This window comes from Pseudophryne corroboree, chromosome 8 (assembly GCF_028390025.1).
Source record: "Pseudophryne corroboree isolate aPseCor3 chromosome 8, aPseCor3.hap2, whole genome shotgun sequence".
NCBI lineage: Eukaryota > Metazoa > Chordata > Amphibia > Anura > Myobatrachidae > Pseudophryne > Pseudophryne corroboree.
In genome coordinates, this window is record NC_086451.1 from 360,741,700 (window position 1) to 360,761,950 (window position 20,251).

At 47.9% G+C, this 20,251-nt stretch overlaps 1 protein-coding gene across 8 annotated transcripts in view; it reads right to left on the bottom strand.

Moving 5' to 3' along the window:
• Positions 1–20,251, bottom strand: part of LRCH2 (leucine rich repeats and calponin homology domain containing 2) — a 337,409-nt gene that overhangs the window by 209,404 nt on the left and 107,754 nt on the right. For all 8 annotated transcript variants that reach the window (XR_010183107.1, XM_063937538.1, XM_063937536.1 and 5 more), the window contains exons 6-7: positions 8,696–8,829; positions 5,450–5,537 (exon numbers count right to left, since the gene is read on the bottom strand). Coding sequence is in view for 7 of the 8 variants with exons in the window: in XM_063937538.1 (XP_063793608.1) it covers positions 5,450–5,537; positions 8,696–8,829 (222 nt within the window). In the remaining variant the exon portion in view is untranslated. The remainder of the gene's footprint in view (positions 1–5,449; positions 5,538–8,695; positions 8,830–20,251) is intronic.

A 20,251-nucleotide genomic window follows, 5' to 3' on the forward strand; every position in this document is an offset into this window, starting at 1 on the left:
ACCATGGGGATTATACCAAAGCTCCCAAACGGGCGGGAGAGTGCGGATGACTCTGCAGCACCGAATGAGAGAACTCCAGGTCCTCCTTAGCCAGGGTATCAAATTTGTAGAATTTTACAAACGTGTTCTCCCCTGACCACGTAGCTGCTCGGCAGAGTTGTAATGCCGAGACCCCTCGGGCAGCCGCCCAAGATGAGCCCACCTTCCTTGTGGAATGAGCCTTGACAGATTTAGGCTGTGGCAGGCCTGCCACAGAATGTGCAAGTTGAATTGTGCTACAAATCCAACGAGCAATCGTCTGCTTAGAAGCAGGAGCACCCAGCTTGTTGGGTGCATACAGTATAAACAGCGAGTCAGATTTTCTGACTCCAGCCGTCCTTGAAATATATATTTTCAATGCTCTGACAACGTCCAGCAACTTGGAATCCTCCAAATCGCTAGTAGCCGCAGGCACCACAATAGGCTGCTTCAGGTGAAACGCTGCAACCACCTTAGGCAGAAAGTGAGGACGCGTCCGCAGTTCTGCCCTGTCCGAATGGAAAATCAGATATGGGCTTTTATACGATAAAGCCGCCAATTCTGACACTCTCCTGGCTGAAGCCAGGGCCAGTAGCATGGTTACTTTCCATGTAAGATATTTCAAATCCACCGATTTGAGTGGCTCAAACCAATGGGATTTGAGAAAATCCAAAACTACATTAAGATCCCACGGTGCCACTGGGGGCACAACCGGGGGCTGTATATGTAGTACTCCTTTTACAAAAGTCTGGACTTCAGGAACTGAAGCCAATTCTTTCTGGAAGAAAATCGACAGGGCCGAAATTTGAACCTTAATGGACCCTAATTTGAGGCCCATAGACAATCCTGTTTGCAGGAAATGTAGGAATCGACCCAGTTGAAATTCCTCCGTCGGGGCCTTCCTGGCCTCACACCACGCAACATATTTTCTCCAAATGCGGTGATAATGTTGTGCAGTCACCTCCTTCCTGGCTTTTACCAGGGTAGGGATGACCTCTTCCGGAATGCCTTTTTCCCTTAGGATTCGGCGTTCAACCGCCATGCCGTCAAACGCAGCCGCGGTAAGTCTTGAATTAAGACACGGTCCCTGCTGAAGCAGGTCCCGTCTTAGAGGTAGAGGCCACGGATCTTCCGTGAGCATCTCCTGAAGTTCCGGGTACCAAGTTCTTCTTGGCCAATCCGGAGCCACGAGTATCGTTCTTACTCCCCTTTGCCGTATAATTCTCAGTACTTTTGGTATGAGAGGCAGAGGAGGAAACACATACACTGACTGGTACACCCATGGTGTTACCAGAGCGTCTACAGCTATTGCCTGAGGGTCTCTTGACCTGGCGCAATACCTGTCCAGTTTTTTGTTGAGGCGGGACGCCATCATGTCCACCATTGGTCTTTTCCAATGGACCACAAACAAGTGGAAGACTTCTGGATGAAGTCCCCACTCTCCCGGGTGCAGATCGTGTCTGCTGAGGAAGTCTGCTTCCCAGTTGTCCACTCCCGGGATGAACACAGCTGACAGTGCTAACACATGATTTTCTGCCCAGCGGAGAATCCTTGCAGCTTCTGCCATTGCCCTCCTGCTTCTTGTGCCGCCCTGTCTGTTTACGTGGGCGACTGCCGTGATGTTGTCCGACTGAATCAACACCGGCTGACCCTGAAGCAGAGGTTTTGCCAGGCTTAGAGCATTGTAGATTGCTCTTAGCTCCAGTATATTTATGTGAAGAGACGTCTCCAGGCTTGACTACACGCCCTGGAAGTTTCTTCCCTGTGTGACCGCTCCCCAGCCTCTCAGGCTGGCATCCGTGGTCACTAGGACCAAGTTCTGTATGCCGAATCTGCGGCCCTCTAACAGATGAGCACTCTGCAACCACCATAGCAGAGACACTCTTGTCCTTGTGGACAATTTTATCCGCTGATGCATCTGCAGATGCAATCCGGACCATTTGTCCAGCAGATCCCACTGAAAAGTTCGTGCATGGAATCTGCCGAATGGAATCGCTTCGTAAGAAGCTACCATTTTTCCCAGGACTCTTGTGCATTGATGCACAGATACTTTTCCTGGTTTTAGGAGGTTCCTGACTAGATCGGATAACTCCCTGGCTTTCTCCTCCGGAAGAAATACCTTTTTCTGAACAGTGTCCAGAATCATCCCTAGGAACAACAGACGTGTCGTCGGGATCAGTTGGGATTTTGGAAAATTCAGAATCCACCCGTGTTGTTGGAGCACTACTTGGGTTAGTGCTACTCCGACCTCCAGCTGTTCTCTGGATCTTGCCCTTATCAGGAGATCGTCCAAGTAAGGGATATCGGTCTTACCGAGCCGTCCGGCTTCGGTACCACAAATAGCGTGGAGTAATACCCCTGTCCCTGTTGTAGGAGGGGTACCTTGACTATCACCTGCTGAGAATACAGCTTGTGAATGGCCTCCAATACCGTCGCCCTGTCGGAGGGAGACGTTGGCAAAGCAGACTTTAGGAAACGGCGAGGAGGGGACTTCTCGAATTCCAACCTGTAACCCTGAGATACTACCTGCAGGATCCAGGGGTCCACCTGCGAGTGAGCCCACTGTGCGCTGAAATGTTTGAGGCGACCCCCCACCGCCCCTGAGTCTGCTTGTAAGGTCCCAGCGTCATGCTGACGCCTTTGTAGAAGCCGGGGAGGGCTTCTGCTCCTGGGAAGGAGCTGCTTGTTGCAGTCTCTTACCCTTTCCTTTGCCTCGGGGCAAATAGGAATGTCCTTTTGCTCGTTTGTTCTTATAGGAACGAAAGGACTGCGGCTGAAAAGCCTGCGGCTTTTTCTGCTGGGAGGTGACCTGGGGTAAAAAGGTGGATTTTCCGGCCGTTGCCGTGGCCACCAGATCCGATAGACCGACCCCAAATAATTCCTCCCCCTTATACGGCAATACTTCCATATGTCGTTTGGAATCCGCATCACCTGACCACTGGCGCGTCCATAAACTTCTTCTGGCAGATATGGACATCGCACTTACTCTTGATGCCAGAGTGCAAATATCTCTCTGTGCATCTCGCATATAAAGAAATGCATCCTTTAACTGCTCTATAGTCAGTAAAATACTGTCCCTATCCAGGGTATCAATATTTTCAGACAGTGACTCCGACCAAGCCACGCCAGCACTGCACATCCAGGCTGAGGCGATTGCTGGTCTCAGTATAACACCCGTATGTGTGTATATACTTTTTAATGTATTCTCCATCCTCCTATCAGCTGGATCTTTGAGGGCGGCCGTATCAGGAGACGGTAACGCCACTTGCTTTGATAAGCGTGTGAGCGCCTTATCCACCCTAGGAGGTGTTTCCCAGCGCGCCCTAACCTCTGGCGGGAAAGGGTATAATGCCAATAACTTCTTTGAAATTAGCAGTTTTCTATCTGGGGTAACCCACGCTTCATCACACACTTCATTCAGTTCCTCTGATTCAGGAAAAACTATCGGTAGTTTTTTCACACCCCACATAATACCCCTTTTTGTGGTACTTGCAGTATCAGAGATATGCAAAGCCTCCTTCATTGCCGTGATCATATAACGTGTGGCCCTACTGGAAAATACGTTTGTTTCTTCACCGTCGACACTGGATTCAGTGTCAGTGTCTGGGTCTGGGTCTGTGTCGACCGACTGGGGTAAAGGGCGTTTTACAGCCCCTGACGGTGTCTGAGACGCCTGGACAGGTACTAACTGGTTTGCCGCCTGTCTCATGTCGTCAACCGACTTTTGTAGCGTGCTGACACTATCCCGTAATTCCATAAATAAAGCCATCCATTCTGGTGTCGACTCCCTAGGGGGTGACATCACCATTACAGGCAATTGCTCCGCCTCCACGCCAACATCGTCCTCATACATGTCGACACATACGTACCGACACACAGCAGACACACAGGGAATGCTCTGATAGAAGACAGGACCCCACTAGCCCTTTGGGGAGACAGAGGGAGAGTTTGCCAGCACACACCCAAGCGCTATAAATATATATAGGGACAACATTAATAAGTGTGTTCCCTTTATAGCAGCTCAAATATTATAAATATCGCCAATAAGTGCCCCCCCCTCTCTGTTTTTACCCTGTTTCTGTAGTGCAGTGCAGGGGAGAGTCCTGGGAGCCATCCTCGCAGCGGAGCTGGGCAGGAAAATGGCGCTGTGTGCTGAGGAGAATAGGCCCCGCCCCCTTTTCGGCGGGCTTCTTCTCCCGGTTTTTTTGGAACCTGGCAGGGGTTAAATACATCCATATAGCCCCAGGGGCTATATGTGATATATTTTAGCCAGAATAGGTATATTACATTGCTGCCCAGGGCGCCCCCCCCAGCGCCCTGCACCCTCAGTGACCGCTGGTGTGAAGTGTGCGGAGAGCAATGGCGCACAGCTGCAGTGCTGTGCGCTACCTCATGAAGACTGAGACGTCTTCTGCCGCCGGTTTCTGGACCTCTTCTCTATTCGGCATCTGCAAGGGGGTCGGCGGCGCGGCTCCGGTGACCCATCCAGGCTGTACCTGTGATCGTCCCTCTGGAGCTAGTGTCCAGTAGCCTAAGAAGCAAATCCATCCTGCACGCAGGTGAGTTCACTTCTTCTCCCCTAAGTCCCTCGTTGCAGTGAGCCTGTTGCCAGCAGGACTCACTGAAAATAAAAAACCTAACAAACTTTTTCTAAGCAGCTCTTTAGGAGAGCCACCTAGATTGCACCCTGCTCGGACGGGCACAAAAACCTAACTGAGGCTTGGAGGAGGGTCATAGGGGGAGGAGCCAGTACACACCACCTAGTGGTCAAACTTTTAAATTTTGTGCCCTGTCTCCTGCGGAGCCGCTATTCCCCATGGTCCTGACGGAGTCCCAGCATCCACTAGGACGTCAGAGAAAAGGGTAGTGGCTTCGCATAAAGGTGGTGTGGTTTTGTTGGAGGCCCGCTAGTATCATTAAAGAGGTGTGTGGCTTCGCTGGTAAGCCCCCGACTACCTCACTCCAGGGGAATTCGGGCTGCCCCCAGAGAATATCTTCCGGCATTGCCAGCCTCTTCTCAGTGACAGGAGCAGAGTGCTGCAGCATGTCACACTGCAGCACCTGGCTCCTGTCACTGCGGAGGAGTCTGCATTTTGGCGTCACCCCTTGAAAGGGTGACACCTGTGAGAGGCAGGCACGCCCCTTGTGACACCACTGATCGTGCCACTTCGTATATAGATTCATACTCTGTCGCATACAGATATACAAGTTATGCATATGAAATAATAATTTGCAATGCAATTAAGATGCATTTTCAAGCGAAAAAGACGCCCGGCATATGCTGAGTAACACGGGAACTGGAGCACTGAGGAGGGAGGACTAGAGCAACAGTATAGTAGAACAAAGCTGTATTAGACTTTTTTTTTTGCTGTAAAAAGCAAATTGCATTGAGGTTTAGTGGTCCTTCATGTAGTGAATTATAGAAACTCACTTCAGTCGTTGACAGACGTTTATCTCCATTGTCGCTGCCAATCCCAGAGTCAGGGCCATGGTTTTTACTTGGATAGAAGTCTTCGATGCTGTAACAAAACACAAACAGCATTAAATCAGGTAAAGTATTATGAGTGATAAAGAAACAGGACCAACTCACAGGGAAAGTCATGAGAGGTGAAGGAAAGTATTTACTATTTACTAACAAACACACCTTGATTATAACACAATAAGGCTCTGCCTACAATTCAGTTGTGCACACTTGTAGAGTATCTAGCGACACTTTCTGATCCAACAATGCACACAAACCAATATTTATGAAATATGATAAGAAAAAAAGTTTATTATTTTCTAAGATTTGTTCTTGCCTTTTGCAAATGACATTTGCATCTAATGCCTGTGGCAACATTCTAGAAGCCGTAAAAGTTGAATGTATAAACTTTGCTATGGAAACCGGTGGTGTCTGACACACCTCTATGTAACTGTGTGACAGGAGCCCCTCATCACTACTCAGGGATCCTACCAATAACCACACTCTACTTATAGCTTTCCTTTGCCAACATCAAGTGAACAGGTGGCTAAATCCACAAGACTTGCACATTCATTTTCCTGAAATGCTATATTGCAGTGTATTACAACAGGTTGGTATGTAACACCTCGGTTCATGACATAACAAAACCTCTAGAGAACTCATACAATAAATTTCCAATTAAGTAAAACTAAGACAGCAGTGTAGGCTGACAAGTCAAACGTTCATATACTATATTGCACTCTAAGCTTTTATGCTTGACGCGTTTCAGCACGCTCATTGCTTTCCACAGAAGCATCTACACAAGTTCCTCATCAATCAGCCATGGGACTAATGTGTCCGGACTTATTTGAATGACTGCAATTATGTTTTACCAGCATCTTTTTGGTATCCGGACTCCAGGTCGACAGCACAAAGGTCGACACACCTTAGGTCGATGCCAATTGGTCGACACACCTTAGGTCGACATGGACAAAAGGTCGACATGGACAAAAGGTCAACAGGAACAAGGTCGACATGGAAAAAGGTCGACATGAGTTTTTCACGATTTTTTTCTTTTTTTGAACCTTTTCATACTTAACAATCCACGTGGACTACGATTGGAACGGTAAAGTGTGCCGAGCGAAGCGGTAGCGGAGCGAAGGCACCATGCCCGAAGCTTCGCTCGCCATGCGAGGGGACGCGGTGCACTAATTGGGGTTCCCGGTCACTCTACGAAGAAAACGACACCAAAAAAACATAAAAAACTCATGTCGACCTTTTTCCATGTCGACCTTGTTCCTGTCGACCTTTTGTCCATGTCGACCTTTTGTCCATGTCGACCAATTGGCGTCGACCTAAGGTGTGTCTGGTGTTTTTATTATCAGCCTCAATTTAGCTACGTAGTTATTTATGTACAATTACATATTCACATCATTTTTAATAGCACAATGGAGTATCTGCTCTTCGTAGTTCTATCAATTCAATTAATGCTGGGTTTTTTTTTTTTAAGTTTTCTTTTAGAGTGTTTTTCTATTGGGATTTACAGATCATCCATCTACACAGCTGCTGCCTATTTAGCCTATTGATTGCCCACATACAAAAAAACTCTAGCTCTATAATACTCCTCAAATGTTATAACATACGAATAACTGCATAACGTGTTACTATAATTGTGCTCAGAGTAGCAGAGAATATACATATGAGCGCATGGATCGGAGAGGTAGCAACACATCCACTAATAAGCGAAGGAATGGCAGGATGTGACAGGAGCACCATCATGGTGGGGGGGATAGTCAGAGGTATATGCAGTTGCAGTAGTAGCTATGGCAAAGTCACTATTGAGTTATGCCAATGCTACAGCTGACGGGCATCTACTTAGACGCTCTCCAGCTGCAGCACAAATTCGCTGATGTCAATACAAAACACACTGGGGCAGCTGTATTAAGCCTGGAGAAGTGATAAAGCAGTGATAAGAGCAAGGTGATAACACACCAGCCAATCAGCTCCCAACTGTAAATTTACATATTGGAGTTGATTGGCTGGTGCGCTACCACCTTGCACTAATCACTGATTTATCACTTCTCCAGGCTTAATACATCTGCCCCAAAATCAGATACTTCACCTTCCTATGCCAGACGCATAATGTCGGAGTGACCATGGCCGCCAGTGTCAGTGTAACTGCAGTCACTAACACAGACATTCCTGCGACTGTTAGCCACTCCTAGCCCCCAGTTACAACGCAGAAACGCCCATCGATATTGCATGGATCTCCATGCAATATCGATTCGCGTCCCCAGGTGGTAGACACTGTGGTGAACATGCAGTGCATTTCGAACGCAAGAGAGGTCGTCAAAATTCAGGAGTTGCGCCCAATACTTTGTTTGCGTCAATCTCTGATTCACCCCCTAAGTTAGATAATTTAATGAAAAGGGGTCTACTAGAGCAAAGTAGTTATGTCAGGGTCCTGATGTGGAAATGCTGAACGCACCTTTATAGGGAAATATCCACTTGTATGTATCTAGGTGACTCTTCAACATGTTTGTGTGAACATGACAAGCGGACTTTAATCTTGTGCACTCTGTGGAAAAAATAATTTTCTATGTTCGTGGAGCACTTAAATGGGAAAGGTTTTAGTGTAGTATGTACAAAGATGGCTCAACCCCTAAGGAGGGAATTCAATTAGCCACGGCTAATTGATCTCCTGGGGTTATTCAATTGCCCAGATAGCCAGCAATATCAGGGATTTTTCTTCACCTGCCTAGAGGCAGGCAAAAAAAAAAAATCCCTGTTAAGCGCTGTTTTTCGCGGTTGCAAAAATACATGGATCTGGGAACTTATTTTAGCATTTGGCAAGCAGTATTCTTTAGCGCAAAAACATATCCGGCACAACTGAATAGCCCCTATATCTGCAACACCCTCCTACAGGTTCCTTATTCAAAAACTTCCAGTTGTACCAGAAACCTTATTTCCTGCAGATGAGGTAAAGTAACATAAAAAACAATTTTAACGAGCACTTTATTGGCAGAAGTATTTAAGAGCACTTTAAGCACTTTAAGAGCAGAAGCACTAATAAAGTCTGAATAGAACTATACAAACATACGATTATATGGGCTGATAATATGCATGATCCAAGTGATAAATACTAGCACTGTAAAGGCTGAGAACATACCAGCACCTTAAGTTTGTCATCATTCAAGTAACAAGATCTGCATCTGTGATGTAAAAGCGATGAAGTACCTATCTGTGAGCGGCTGAGAAGGGATTCTTTTCGCTAATGAGGGCAAGTCGAGAGAATCTGGCTTTTTCTCTGTCCTGCAGCAAGCATGAATATTCAGAAACTTAAATATGTGCACCTTCCCCTTCAGGCAAATCTGAATAAAAAAAAGGGGGTGGGATACACACGCTGGTAAATGAATGCCAAAGGCTTGTGCACAAACACAGACCACATTTGACTTGCTGCCTTAATTAATAAATGTACAGCTAATATACAAGTACAACCATGCAGTATGCTTATTGTGCTATGTTTAGTCTATGTTCTGTATGTTTTTCAATTTGCTGTAATTCTAATGCTTTTGTACTATATACCATGTATTTGATGTATGTAAAGCGACTTTGAGCCCTGCAGAAGAAAAGCGGTATATAAATAAAATTATTATTATTATTACATATAATGTCATTCAGATACTGCTTCCCAGAGCATTCAAGCATACAGGTTCATTTTGGTCAAACAAAAACGGGAATGGTTTGCCACAAAGGAATTCCACTTGTTCTGGTTACAAGAAAGAACACATAATATATACGTCAGGACATCACATCCCACCAGTCCAGCAACCAACCACCACCCATCCTTTGCCACCCCTCCCCTACCCTCTTTCCAACTCTGACATCTTTCTCCCATGTATCTGGCGAGGAAGTCATGGCCCTCATACACTCCTCCCCCCCCCCCCCCCACAACCTCCCCACTCGACCCTATCCCCTCCCACCTCCTCCGCTACCTCTCTCCTTCTGCCTGTTCCCATCTTGCCCACCTTCTCAATCTCTCCCTCTCATCAGGCACTGTCCCCTCTGCCTTCAAGCATTCTCTTGTCTCCCCTATTCTTAAAAAACCTACCCTTGATCCTAACACTCTCTCTAACTATCGACCCATCTCTCTCCTCCCCTTTGCCTCCAAACTTCTTGAGCGTATTGTCTATAATCGCCTTACTGCCTTTCTTTCCTCTCACTCACTGCTTGACCCATTCCAGTCTGGTTTCCGCTCTCTCCACTCCACTGAAACTGCCCTCACAAAAGTCTGCAATGACCTCCATGCCGCCAAATCTAAGGGCCACTACTCTCTGCTTATTCTTCTTGACCTCTCTGCTGCTTTTGACACTGTGGACCACCCTCTCCTTCTGCAAATCCTTCACTCTCTTGGTCTACGCGATACTGCCCTCTCCTGGCTGTCCTTCTACCTCTCTGATCGTTCCTTCTCTGTCTCCTCTCATGATGCTACCTCGCCCCCACTTCCACTAACTGTTGTTGTCCCCCAAGGTTCTGTTCTTGGTCCTCTCCTTTTCTCTCTCTATACGTCCTCTTTAGGTGAACTCATTAGTTCTTTTCATTTCCAGTATCACCTCTATGCTGACGACACTCAAATCTACCTCTCCTCCCCTGATCTCTCCACGGCTCTCCTCACTCGTGCCTCTAACTGTCTTTCTGCTATCTCTTCCTGGATGTCCCAGCGCTTTCTTAAACTCAACATGTCTAAGACCGAGCTGATCATCTTCCCACCCTCCCGCACAACCTCACCTCCCACAATTTCATTATCCATTGATGGCACGACTATCTCCTCTAGCCCCCAAGTACGCTGTCTTGGTGTAATCCTTGACTCCTCCCTCTCCTTCAAACCACACATTCAGTACCTCTCACAAACCTGTCATTTTCATCTCAAAAACATTTCCAGGATCAGACCGTTTCTCACCCAGGATTGCTACTAAGATCATTATTCACTCACTGATTATTTCCAGACTGGACTACTGTAATCTCCTCCTAACTGGCCTCCCTGACAATTACCTCTCTCCACTCCAATCTATCCTCAATGCTGCTGCCCGGCTCATCTTCCTCACCAAACGCACTACGTCCACCTCCCCTCTCCTACAAGCCCTTCACTGGCTTCCCTTCCCTTTCAGAATCCAATTCAAACTTCTCACACTCACTTACAAAGCACTCACCCACTCCTCTCCCATTTACATCTCTGACCTTATCTCCCTTTACTCTCCCACCCGTCCTCTTCACTCTGCTAATGCACGCCGGCTCTCCTGTCTTCTGATTACTTCCTCCCACTCCTATCTCCAAGATTTTTCACGTGCTGCTCCCTTCCTCTGGAATTCTTTACCTCTCCCCCTCAGACTCTCCACCTCTCTACAAAACTTCAAATGGGCTCTTAAGACCCATTTCTTTACCAAACCCAGCCAAATCTCATCCTAACCCTCTGTTCTACGCTCTCTATGTACCCCATCTGTGTCACCCCTGTCTGTCTACCCCTCCCCTTAAATTGTAAGCTCTCATGAGTAGGGCCCTCTTCCCTCATGTGCTTATCCTTTTCTTACTTTAATAATCCTCAACTGCCCAAATCAAGCAGTTTTTTGGCCACCTGGAACTTCTCTGTCATTTACTGGTGTAGTTATGCTTAGTTACCCTGTACTTGTCCTAAATGGTCATCAACTGTAAGTCACTGTTTTCCTGTTTTGATTATGTGCATATGTACTCTGTAATTGGGCGCTGCGGAACCCTTGTGGCGCCATATAAATAAAGGATAATAATAATAATAATAATAAGTTAATACCACCTAAATTATTTAAGTAGCAAAATTCGCAATTCGTTTTTGTGGTGGTGCTCAGAGAGACTACAAAAGTGTAGAAGAGACTTGTTCACTGGGGCACTCTGATGGTGGTAGGATCGAATACAATAAAATTAAAACTTAACCTTTATTTTGTTTTAATAAAACTGCAATAATCATAAAATAGCATTGCCAAGAAAAATATGCATTCAAAGGGAAAGTGAATCCCAGGTTGTGGCGAAAAACATCAACAAACATACTATATATAGGGCCTAAACCAGACCTGATCGCAGCAGCAAACTTTTTCTCTAATGGGCAAAACCATGGGGGTAATTCAGATCTGATCGCTGGGCCGCCTACATGGGGAGTGGGTTTTCACTGTGCAGGTGTGCGTTCGCATGAGTAGCAGAGCTGCACAAACTGATTTTGTGCAGTCTTCTGCGCAGCCCAGGACTTACTCAGCCGCTGCAATCACATCAGGCTAATCGGGACCGGATTTGACATTAGATACCCTTCCCTGAAAATGCTTGATCCTGCCTGGTTTTACCTGCCACTCCCAGAATCCGGTCAGTTGCCACCCACAAATGGCCTCTTCCTGTCAATCTCCTTGCATACGCCCGTGCAAATGGATTTTTCGCACCATGCAGTCACAGGGTGCCGATGACCGTTGCAGCCGTGTGACGTGACGGCGCATACACATGCGCAGTTCGGATTTGATCGCCCGCTGCGCGAAAACGCACAGCAGCGATCAGATCTGAATTACCCCCCATGTGCACTGCAGGTGGGGCAGATATAAAATGTGCAGAGAGTTAGATTTGGGTGGGGTGTGTTCAAACTGAAATCTAAATTGCAGTGTAAAAATAAAGCGGCCAGTATTTACCCTGCACAGAAAATATCTAACCCACCCAAATCTAACTCTCCCTGCACATTATATCTGCCCCAACTGCACTGCACATTGTTTTGCCAAGTAGAGAAAGATTTTGCTGCTGCGATAAGGTTTGAATTAGGCCAATAGACATACAACACGTGACATTTAAAAAGCACTCTTCCACCACTGCAGAAGGAATAACTTTCATATGATATAATTACCCTTATTTGTGTATGGTGGAACGTCAGTATAGTAGAAAAGTAGGCAGACAGGGCTAAAGTGACAATTACGAATTCTACTGACCCTCATTTGCTGATGCATTGAACTAGGGGTGAGAGACTCCTACTGGTACCATCCCTTAGAAAATCAAATCAGATTCTGAAAAGCTTTTCGTTTCTGCTTTTGGCTGTTGAATCACATGATTCAGCGCAGCCAATGAGAGAATTACTGGGGTGACAATGTCTGTGACAGTAAAAAATAAATAGGATTTTAATTACTTACCGGTAAATCCTTTTCTCGTAGTCCATAAGGGATATTGGGGAATCTAATACGATGCGGTATAGACGGGGTCCAAAGGAGCCAGTGCACTTTAAATTTCTTCAACTGTGTGTGCTGGCTCCTCCCCTCTATGCCCCCTCCCACAGGACAGGCAGTTATAGGTAAAAACGTGCCCGAAGGAGAAAGGACATATATGAGAGAATGAAATATGATAACAAAGTGGTGAGATTTACATACCAGCACACCACTAAACATATAACAACCAGCAACGGCTGGTAACAACAACAGCAACAGCTGAACAGATAACTACAGAACAAGAACCTGCAGAAAAGTGAACACACTGAGGCGGGTGCCCAATATCCCTTATGGACTAAGAGAAAAGGATTTACCGGCAGGTAATTAAAATCCTATTTTCTCTAGCATCCATAAGGGATATTGGGGATTCTAGTACGATGGGGACGTCCAGAACAGGCTGGAACATATAGAGATTGCTGCAGTACCGCCTGCCCAAACTGGGTGTCCTCTTTGGACAGGGTATCAAACTTGCAGAACTTCACAAAAGTGTTCTTCTCCGACCAGGTAGCACCTCGGCAAAGTTGTAAGGCAGAGACTCCACAGCCAGCCGCCCAGGAAGAGCCCACTGATCTTGTAGAGTGGGACTTCAGAGACTTAGGAACCGGTAAGGCTGCCGACACTTAGGCCTGTTGAATAGTAAGCCTAATCCAACGAGCAATGGACTGCTTTAAAAGCAGGACAACCCTTTTTCTGTGCATCAGAGCACAAACAAAGAATGCGTCTTTCTGATCCGAGCCATTCTCTTGACATAGATGTTCAAGGCTCGCACCGCATCCAATGTCTCCGGAGGCGCCAGAATCAGACTGAATCACAATAGGCTGATTCAAGCGAAACGCAGAGACAACCTTTGGCAGAAACTGCAGCCTAGTCTGGAGCTCTGCTCTGTCCTTGTAAAAGACCAAGTATGGACTTTTACATGACAAGGCCCCCAATTCTGAGACACGTCGAGCAGAAGCCAGGGCCAGTAACATCACTGTTTTCCACGTGAGGTACTTGTCTTCTACCATCATCAGAGGTTCAAACCAGGAGGACTGTAGAAAATCCAACACTACATTCAGATCCCAAGGTGCTTTAGGCGGCACAAAAGGAGGTTGGATATGGAGTACCCCTTGCAAAAATGTCTGAAATTCTGGCAACACTGCCAATTTCTTCTGGAAGAAAATGGAGAGGGTTGAAATCTGGACCTTAATGGAACCCAGATGTAAGCCTGTATCCACACCAGCCTGCAGGAAACATAAGAAACGACCCAAGTGAAACTCAGCAGGCAGATACGTGCGCTCCTCGCACTTTGAGACATCTCTCCTCCAGATATGATGATAGTGTTTTGTCGTCACTGGTTTTCTTACCTGAACCATGGTAGTAATAACCTTTTTGGAAAGGCCCTTGTGAGCTAGGATGTTCCGCTCAACCTACATGCCGTCAAACAAAGTCGCCGTAAGTCCGGGTTGAGGAACGGGCCTTGTTGAAGAAGATCGCTTCTTAGTGGCAGAGGCCAAGGGTCTTCGATGGACATGTCCAGAAGATCCGCGTACCACACCCTCCGAGGCCAATCGGGGGCAATCAGAATTGCCTGGACTCTGATTCCTGATTCGCATTGGCACCCTGGGGAGCAATGGAATCGGAGGAAACAGGTAGACCAGCCGCTAAGGCAAAGGCGACGCCAGTGCATCCACTGCCCTCGCCTGAGGGTCCCTGGTTCGTGAGCAATACCAGGGAAGGTTCTTGTTGAGACGAGAAGCCATCATGTCTATCTACGGGCAGCCCCACCGGTTAATGTTGACCTGCTGGAACACCTGTTGGTGGAGCCCCCACTCCCCAAGGTAGAGATCGTGACGACTCAGGAAATCTACTTCCCAGCTGGCCACACCAGGAATGAAGATTGCTGACAGAGCTTTTGCATTTCTTTCCGCCCAGATGAGGATCTTTGACACCTCTCGCATGCAGGTTCTGCTTCTTGCCCCTTCTTGTCAATTGATATATGCCACCACCATGGCGTTGTTCGACTGAACCTGGATCGCGTGATCCCTGAGCCGAGGAGAGGCCTGAAGCAGAGTATTGTAGAACGCCTAAAGTTACAGAATGTTGATCAGAAGGAGGGCTTCGTGGGCTGACCAGCTGTCCTGGAACTGCACTCCCAGGGCGACAGATCCCCATCCCCTTAGACTCGCATCCGTCGTGAGGAGGGCCCAATCCTGAACCCCGAAACTTTGGCCTTCTAGGAGACTGTAACCACCACATGAGGGAAATCCTGGCATGAGGCGACACCCGAATCATCCGGTGCATCTGTAGATGGGATCCGGACCACTTGCTCAGGAGATCCAACTGAAATGTTCTGGCATGGAACCTCGCATACTGGATCGCTTCATATGAGGTGACCATCTTTCCCAACAATCTTATGCAAAGATGGACAGATACTCGAGTAGGTCAGAGCACCATGCGGACCATCTCCTGAAGTGTTCATGCCTTGTCCTCTGGTAGGAACACCTTCTGGGACACAGTATCCAGCAACATCCCCAGGAACAGGAGCCTCTGAGTTGGCTCAAGGTGGGACTTCTGCAAGTTGAGGATCCACCCATGGTCCAACAGAAGATAGATAGTGCGGTCAATATGGAGCAATAAAAGCTCCCTGGATCTTGCTTTTATCAGAAGATCATCCAGGTAAGGGACAACATTGACTCCCTGGACCCGGAGTTGGATTATCACCTCCGCCAATACCTTCGTGAATACCCTCGGGACTGTGGACAGGCTGAAGGGCAGTGCCTGGAATTGGAAGTGATCGTCCAGCAGAGCAAACCGCAGGTACGCCTGATGAGGCGGCCAAATCAGAATATGGAAGTAGGCGTCCTTGATATCCAAGGAGACCATGAATTCCTGTTCTTCCAGGCCCGCAATCACTGCTCCCATGGATTACATTTTTAACTTGAACACCTTCAAATAAGGATTCAAGGATTTTAGATTCAAAATGGGTCTTACTGAACCGTCCGGTTTCGGTACCACAAATAGGTTGGAGTAAAATCCCTTGCCGCGTTGTGGTATTGGTACTGGAACAATGAAGTGGGACTGGACCAACTTCTGGATGGCCTGTTGCAACGTAACTTGCATATCCTCCAAAGCTGGTAAACTTGATTTGAGAAATTGTTAGGGAGGAGTACTGTCGAACTCCAGCTTGTAGCCTTGAGAAACAAGATTTCTGACCCAGGTATCCTAGCAGGAAGTCTCCCAGACGCAGCTGAAGTGACGCAGTCGAGATTCCCTCAGGGTGGGTGGGTACAGTCATGCTGAGGCCTTAGCGGAAGCAGAACTGGTGGTCTGTTCCTGAAAGCTGGTGCTTGCAGGTTTTCTGGACTTACCGCTGGTGCCTCTAGTCACATTGGAGGCATCTCTGGCCTTAGATTGAAATCTGTGAAACCGAAAGGACTGGGCAGACGCCCCGGATAGGAGCGTCTCGTCGGCGGGGCCCCAGAGGGGAGAAAATAAGAATTTACTTACCGATAATTCTATTTCTCATAGTCCGTAGTGGATGCTGGGGACTCCGAAAGGACCATGGGGAATAGCGGCTCCGCAGGAGACTGGGCACAAAGTAAAAGCTTTAGGACTAGCTGGTGTGCACTGGCTCCTCCCCCTATGACCCTCCTCCAAGCCTCAGTTAGGATACTGTGCCCGGACGAGCGTACACAGTAAGGAAGGATTTTGAATCCCGGGTAAGACTCATACCAGCCACACCAATCACACCGTACAACTTGTGATCTGAACCCAGTTAACAGCATGATAACAGAAGGAGCCTCTGAAAAGATGGCTCACAACAACAATAACCCGATTTTTGTAACAATAACTATGTACAAGTAATGCAGACAATCCGCACTTGGGATGGGCGCCCAGCATCCACTACGGACTATGAGAAATAGAATTATCGGTAAGTAAATTCTTATTTTCTCTAACGTCCTAGTGGATGCTGGGGACTCCGAAAGGACCATGGGGATTATACCAAAGCTCCCAAACGGGCGGGAGAGTGCGGATGACTCTGCAGCACCGAATGAGAGAACTCCAGGTCCTCCTCAGCCAGGGTATCAAATTTGTAGAATTTAGCAAACGTGTTTGCCCCTGACCAAGTAGCTGCTCGGCAAAGTTGTAAAGCCGAGACCCCTCGGGCAGCCGCCCAAGATGAGCCCACTTTCCGTGTGGAATGGGCTTTTACAGATTTTGGCTGTGGCAGGCCTGCCACAGAATGTGCAAGCTGAATTGTACTACAAATCCAACGAGCAATCGTCTGCTTAGAAGCAGGAGCACCCAGCTTGTTGGGTGCATACAGGATAAACAGCGAGTCAGATTTTCTGACTCCAGCCGTCCTGGAAACATATATTTTCAGGGCCCTGACTACGTCCAGCAACTTGGAATCCTCCAAGTCCCTAGTAGCCGCAGGCACCACAATAGGTTGGTTTAAGTGAAATGCTGAAACCACCTTAGGGAGAAATTGAGGACGAGTCCTCAATTCTGCCCTGTCCGTATGAAAAATTAGGTAAGGGCTTTTATAGGATAAAGCCGCCAATTCTGATACACGCCTGGCTAAAGCCAGGGCTAACAGCATTACCACTTTCCATGTGAGATATTTCAAGTCCACAGTGGTGAGTGGTTCAAACCAATGTGATTTTAGGAATCCCAACACTACATTGAGATCCCAAGGTGCCACTGGAGGCACAAAAGGAGGCTGTATATGCAGTACTCCCTTGACAAACGTCTGAACTTCAGGAACAGAAGCTAGTTCTTTTTGGAAGAATATCGACAGGGCCGAAATTTGAACCTTAATGGACCCTAATTTGAGGCCCATAGACAGTCCTGTTTGCAGGAAATGCAGGAATCGACCCAGTTGAAATTCCTCCGTAGGGGCCTTCCTGGCCTCGCACCACGCAACATATTTACGCCAAATACGGTGATAATGTTGTACGGTTACATCCTTCCTGGCTTTGATCAGGGTAGGGATAACTTCATCCGGAATGCCTTTTTCCTTCAGGATCCGGCGTTCAACCGCCATGCCGTCAAACGCAGCCGCGGTAAGTCTTGGAACAGACATGGTCCCTGCTGGAGCAGGTCCTGTCTTAGAGGTAGAGGCCACGGGTCTTCCGTGAGCATCTCTTGAATTTCCGGGTACCAAGTCCTTCTTGGCCAATCCGGAGCCACGAGTATAGTCTTTACTCCTCTCCTTCTTATGATTCTCAGTACTTTTGGTATGAGAGGAAGAGGAGGGAACACATACACTGACCGGTACACCCACGGTGTTACCAGAGCGTCCACAGCTATTGCTTGAGGGTCCCTTGACCTGGAGCAATATCTGTCCAGTTTTTTGTTGAGGCGAGACGCCATCATGTCCACCTTTGGTTTTTCCCAATGGTTTACAATCATGTGGAAGACTTCTGGGTGAAGTCCCCACTCCCCCGGGTGAAGATCGTGTCTGCTGAGGAAGTCTGCTTCCCAGTTGTCCACTCCCGGAATGAACACTGCTGACAGTGCTATCACATGATTTTCCGCCCAGCGAAGAATCCTTGCCACTTCCGTCATTGCCCTCCTGCTTCTTGTGCCGCCCTGTCTGTTTACGTGGGCGACTGCCGTGATGTTGTCCGACTGGATCAATACTGGCTGACCCTGAAGCAGAGGCCTTGCATGACTTAGGGCATTGTAAATGGCCCTTAGTTCCAGGATATTTATGTGAAGTGACGTTTCCATGCTTGACCACAAGCCCTGGAAATTTTTTCCCTGTGTGACTGCTCCCCAGCTTCTCAGGCTGGCATCCGTGGTCACCAGGACCCAATCCTGAATGCCGAATCTGCGGCCCTCTAGGAGATGAGCACTCTGTAACCACCACAGGAGAGACACCCTTGTCCTTGGAGACAGGGTTATCCGCTGATGCATTTGAAGATGCGATCCGGACCATTTGTCTAGCAGATCCAACTGAAAAGTTCTTGCGTGGAATCTGCCGAATAAAATCGCTTCGTAAGAAGCCACCATCTTTCCCAGGACCCTTGTGCACTGATACCTGGCCTGGTCTTAGGAGTTTCCTGACTAGGTCGGATAACTCCCTGGCTTTCTCTTCCGGGAGAAACACCTTTTTCTGTACTGTGTCCAGAATCATCCCTAGGAACAGCAGACGTGTCGTCGGAATCAGCTGCGATTTTGGAATATTTAGAATCCATCCGTGCTGTCGTAGTACTATTTGAGATAGTGCTACTCCGACCTCTAACTGTTCTCTGGACCGTGCCCTTATCAGGAGATCGTCCAAGTAAGGGATAATTAAGATGCCTTTTCTTCGAAGAAGAATCATCATTTCGGCCATTACCTTGGTAAAGACCCGGGGTGCCGTGGACAATCCAAACGGCAGCGTCTGAAACTGATAGTGACAGTTCTGTACCACAAACCTGAGGTACCCTTGGTGAGAAGGGCAAATTGGGACATGGAGGTAAGCATCCTTGATGTCCAGAGACACCATGTAGTCCCCTTCTTCCAGGTTCGCTATCACTGCTCTGAGTGACTCCATCTTGAACTTGAACCTTTTTATGTAAGTGTTCAAGGCTTTCAGATTTAAAATGGGTCTCACCGAGCCGTCCGGCTTCGGTACCACAAACAGCGTGGAGTAATACCCCTTTCCCTGTTGTAGGAGGGGTACCTTGATTATCACTTGCTGGGAATACAGCTTGTGAATGGCTTCCAATACCGCCTCCCTGTCGGGGGTAGACGTTGGTAAAGCAGACTTCAGGAACCGGCGAGGGGGAGACGTCTCGAATTCCAATTTGTACCCCTGAGATACTACCTGCAGGATCCAGGGGTCCACTTGCGAGTGAGCCCACTGCGCGCTGAAATTCTTGAGACGGGCCCCCACCGTGCCTGAGTCCGCTTGTAAGGCCCCAGCGTCATGCTGAGGACTTGGCAGAAGCGGGGGAGGGCTTCTGTTCGTGGGAAGAAGCTGTCTGTTGCAGTCTTTTTCCCCTTCCTCTGCCCCGGGGCAGATATGAGTGGCCTTTTGCCCGCTTGCCCTTATGGGGACGAAAGGACTGAGCCTGAAAAGACGGTATCTTCTTCTGCTGCGAGGTGACTTGGGGTAAAAAGGTGGATTTCCCAGCCGTTGCCGTGGCCACCAGGTCCGATAGACCGCCCCCAAATAACTCCTCCCCTTTATACGGCAATACTTCCATATGCCGTTTGGAATCCGCATCCCCTGACCACTGTCGCGTCCATAATCCTCTTCTGGCAGAAATGGACATCGCACTTACTCTTGATGCCAGAGTGCAAATGTCTCTCTGTGCATCTCGCATATATAGGAATGCATCCTTTAAATGCTCTATAGTCAATAATATATTGTCCCTGTCCAGGGTATCAATATTTTCAGTCAGGGAATCCGACCAAGCCACCCCAGCACTGCACATCCAGGCTGAGGCGATTGCTGGTCGCAGTATAACACCAGTATGAGTGTATATACTTTTAAGGATATTTTCCAGCCTCCTATCTGCTGGCTCCTTAAGGGCGGCCGTTTCTGGAGACGGTAACG